Genomic DNA, 4162 nt, shown 5'->3' with positions numbered 1-4162 from the left:
CGGATTGTTTGTTGCTTTCTGGTGGCGTCTTTTCTAATGCTCTTTTTTTTTTTGTGTGTGTTTTGTTTTTGAACACAGATGGAATGGCTGCTGCTGGTGCATATCATAACTTGTCTCCAAAGAACAACAACAACGAAAAAAAAAAAACCCCGAAACGAAAATCCCCTTCTTCCAAGGTCTCTCTATAAAAATAGGTTTGTTCAGTTCGTGTCATTTGCCCTTTTGCAAAATGCTTTTTTTGTTTTTTGTTTTGTTCAGCTCTCGGTGTATATATAGATAAGATATATATATATATAAAAAAAAAAAAAGGAAGAAGAGAAGGATTCGCTTTCTTCGCTCGGTAACTTACTTGCTGGGCGGCCCCCCCCTCGGCCCCCCACTAGTCGTCGGAGATGGAGAGGCGACTGAAGATGGGCAGGCGGCGACCCGAGTCCAGGCTGGGCGACTCGGAGCCGCTGAGGGAGCCGGAGCTGAGGGAGCCGCTCAGGTAGCTCTCCCGGTCGGAAAGGGAGTCCGGGGGGCTGGGCGGCGCGTCGAAGACGGGCGACTCGGAGAGGCGGCGGAGGGGCTGGAAGCTGAAGGGCGGCGAGGCGGGGGGCGGCGGGCAGCCCCCCCCGGGCGGGGGCGGCGGCTGCTGCTGGCAGCGGTAGTAGGCGGCGGCGGCGGCGGCCGCGGCGGCAGCAGCGGCGAAGTTCTGGGTGTGGAGGGCGAGGGGGGCGATGAGGCTGCCCAGCTCCTGCCCGGAGAAGGCGAAGGCGTTGTTGGCGCAGGGCGGCGAGAGCAGCTCCTCGCAGTAGGAGGCGGCGGAGGCGGGCGGCGGCGGCGTGCGCGACCCGCCGGGGCTCTCCAGCAGGGCGGCGTCCAGGCGGCCACCGGGCGGCGGGGGCGGCGGCGGGGCGGCGGTGTGGGGGTGCGGGTGGTGGTGGTGGTGGTGATGGTGGGCGGAGAAGCCGGAGAAACTCAGGCTGTGGTGCAGCTTGGGCCGCTCGCCGCCGCGGGGGTGCCCGAAGCCGCCGCCGCCGCCGCCCAGCGGGTGGTCGCGGGGGGCGAAGGCGCGGAGGTCGCCGGTGCTGCCGGCGGGGTGCGGGGCCGGGTGGTGCGGGTGGTGGTGGGGCCCCACGGCGGCGGCGGCGGCGGCAGGGGGGGCGGCCGTGCCCCCGCCGGGCGCCGGGCGGCGCTCGTCGGCGTTGTGGATGAAGTGACAGCGGGGGCCGTAGGGGCAGAAGCCGATGGTGTGGAAGGTGCGGCAGAGCTCGGTCTTGTACTTGGGGTGGCGGGTGAGGCTGCGCAGCTCGTGGAAGCCGTGGGCGAACTGGCACTTCTCGCCGTACTTGCAGGCGCCGCTCTCCTCGAAGGGGCGGCACAGCTCCGTCTTGTAGCGCGTCGAGTTGATGGGGGCCCCGCCGCCGCCGCCGCCGGAGCCGCCCCCTTTGCCGGCCGCCGCCTGCTGCTGCTGCTGGAGCTGCTGCATGAGGTGCTGGCTGCGCTCGCCGTTCTCGCTGAAGGAGCGGTCCCGGAACTTGTTCTCCTTGTTGAGCAGGGCTGTGGGGCTGCTGCTGCCGCCGCCGCCTCCGCCGGAGCCCGTCTCCTTCAGGCTGCCGAACGAGGAGGAGGAGGAGGAGGAAGAGGAGGTGGAGGAAGAGCTGGAGCCGGTGGGGCTGGGGAACTTGGAGCCGCCGGCCAGCGCCGGCAGGTTGCTGGTCGAGTGCCGCCGCAGGAAGCCCGGCGCGAAGCTGGAACTCGGGGGGGTCACCGGGGTCCCCACGGCCTTCTTGTCTAGCATGCTGCTGAGGTTGGTCAGGGACTTCTCCGTCTGCCGGGGCGGATGGGGGGAGGGAGGGAGGGGGCGGGGGAGACAGGGAGCGGGAGAGAAGAGAGGGTGTTGCAGGGTGACCGCCAGCCCACCGACACGGCTCCCGCCGCACCGCGGGGGTCAGGGCGGGGGACGCGCCGCCCAGCCGGCCCCGAAAAGGGGTCTGCTCTGCCAAGGCGAGCGGGGCAGAGCCGGGGAGCAGCCTCCCTCGCAGCCTATGCTGCGTGCACAACTTTTTTTTTTAAAAGTTCGTCTCGGCAGCGCAACACGCTGCAGAGCGACTCAGCGCCGCCACAACTCGCACAACCCAGAGCTCCCACCCCCCGGGAGCCGCGCAGGGAGGGCGCAGCCCCGCCGCTCCGCGCAGCCTTGCATCAGCCGCCCCGCGGCGGGACCCGCCGTGCCTCCGCCCGGCCAGCTGTCAGGCGGCGACCCGCCAGCCGCGCTCCCCGAGTCCCGGGCGGGCGGGCGGGCACCGGCCTCCCGCCCCGCCGGGGCCCGTGGCCCGTCCCCCCGGGGCGAGCGGCCCGCAGTGCCGTCCTGGGCGCCTGGCGCCGGCAGCCCGGGTCACCACGCTCCTCCCTACCTTGCACAAGAAGTCAATGTCGTAGAAGGCAGATAATAGTGTCGTCGACATTTCTAGATCCTGTAATGGTCGGAAATACAGGAAGGACCGAAAGATCCCGCTCTCCTCGGAGGGTTTGGAAAAGCCACGACTAGACAGGAGGGGACCGTTTGCTTGAGATCCGAAATGGTCCCGTCTCCTTCCCGGCGGGGCGGGCGGGACGACGGGTGCCGGGCCGAGGCGGCGACGGCGGCTGCACAGCAGCGAGCGAACTGCGGGAACTCCGCGACGCCCCGCGCCGCCCCCATATAAACGCCGCCGCGGCGGACCGCGGGGGCGGTGCCCCGCTCCGCCCGCCCCGCCCCGCCCGGCCGGACCGCCCCGCACCGCCCCGGCCGCCCCGCGGGAACCAGCGGCCGCCCCGCCGCGCTGCCCGCCCTCAGCCCCCCGCTGCCCCCGGGCGGGACGGAGGTAGGGGGGCAGCGGGCGCTGCCGGCGCGGAACCGGCCGAGGCAGAGCCGCACGGTGCCTTAGGGTCTCGGTCCCTGCCAAGCGCCCTTCTTCGCGCCCCACTCCCAAACTACCGGCGCCCCCGCCGTCGCTGCCCCCCTTCGCGGGCCGGGGATTGCCCGTGCGCCCGCCGGGCAGCCTCCACGGGCGGGCGGCGGCTGCCGCCGAGCGGAGGCGGGCGCGCGGTGCGGTGGGAGAGGCGCGGCCGCGGCGGGGACACCTCTCCTCTTCCTCCCGCCCCACCGAAAATAAACTTTTGCCACGTAATTGGTTTGAAACAAAAGGTCGGGCCCGCTCTACCCCGGTGCGACCGACGGGACGGCGGCTGGGCACGGGCCGCCTCTTCCCCCCCCCCCTTTTGGAGAGTTCGGGTTTTTGTTGTTTTGTTTTTCTGCTTGGAGTTTGGGAAAGGTTGGAGGGCAGGCGCGGGGGCTAGCCGGCCCTCACCGTGCACCGGCCGGGCTGTGTGCGGCCCCCCCCCCCCCGCACCGGTCCCGCACCCCTCCCACGCCTCCCCCCTCCCCGCCAAGGCCCTGTGACCCGCCGGGCTGCGCCAGCCTCTCGCCCAGCCCCGCCGCCGCCCCGGGAGCTCCCCTGCCGCCCCCTGGGACGGGGGTGGGGGGATGGGGGCGAAGGCAGCGGCCGGTCCCTGCTGGCGGAGGCTGCTTTCCCCGGGCCGGGAGCGGGCTGCAGTCCCAGGCGGGCCGGGCGCCGCCGTGCAAAACACCCTGGCCACCCCCCCGCGGCGATAAGGCTGCGCAAACACGAGGTGGGAAAGGCGGCGGAGGCAGCGGCTCTGCGCACCCCCCCCCCGCCACCCCCCCGCGTTTGCTCAGCCCCGGGACAAATGGGAAAACGGACGGGCGTGTAAAGTTTTATTGCTGGTAAAGGCGGCAGAGGCGTTTGATCCTCTTTCGCTTCCGAGCCGGGACGTCGGGCCCTGGGAATCCAAGGGTGCAAATCTGACCACGTCAGCAGCCGCCCTGCGCTTCCCAAACGCATTTGCAAAGGAAAGCAACTTCGGGGGGGGGGGGAAGGTGGTGGGGTTATTAGAGCACTTCGCGTTGGGTTTTCACACTCGCCCCCTCCACCGCCATGCGGCTCACGCTCCAATTTGGTTCCTCCCCCACTCCTCCTTCTCCCCCCGGGGCTCCGGGGGGCAGGCAGCAGGCGGGACCCGCCGGGCGCAACCCCCGCCGGTCCGGGGGCACCGGGAGCTCCGCTGCACTCCCTCCGGGCACCGCCTGCGAGCCGTCTCCCAGGGCGGAAGAAGC

General features: G+C 70.4%; 1 protein-coding gene across 1 annotated transcript; it reads right to left on the bottom strand.

Annotated features, from left to right (window-relative positions):
* Nucleotides 1-379: 379 nt before the first annotated feature.
* On the bottom strand, nt 380-2686 carry ZFP36L2 (ZFP36 ring finger protein like 2). The gene is made up of 2 exons (XM_074168051.1): nt 2400-2686; nt 380-1813 (listed from the first exon to the last, which is right to left on the bottom strand). Exons 1-2 carry the CDS (start codon nt 2448-2450, stop codon nt 380-382), a joined length of 1485 nt encoding a protein of 494 aa, XP_074024152.1. The 5' UTR covers nt 2451-2686.
* Nucleotides 2687-4162: the final 1476 nt, after the last annotated feature.

The sequence above is a fragment of the Numenius arquata genome, chromosome 2, assembly GCF_964106895.1.
Source record: "Numenius arquata chromosome 2, bNumArq3.hap1.1, whole genome shotgun sequence".
In the NCBI taxonomy this organism is placed as follows: Eukaryota; Metazoa; Chordata; class Aves; order Charadriiformes; family Scolopacidae; genus Numenius; species Numenius arquata.
The sequence above is the reverse complement of the archived record's forward strand: the minus strand, read 5'-3'. Positions and strand labels throughout refer to the sequence as shown.

Excerpts from the sequence above, each read along its gene's own strand:
- ZFP36L2 (XM_074168051.1), bottom strand. The coding sequence starts at position 2,450 with ATGTCGACGACACTATTATCTGCCTTCTACGACATTGACTTCTTGTGC. Across the intron at positions 1,814-2,399 it reads ACATTGACTTCTTGTGCAAG|ACGGAGAAGTCCCTGACCAA; the intron begins GTAGGGAGGAGC and ends CCGCCCCGGCAG.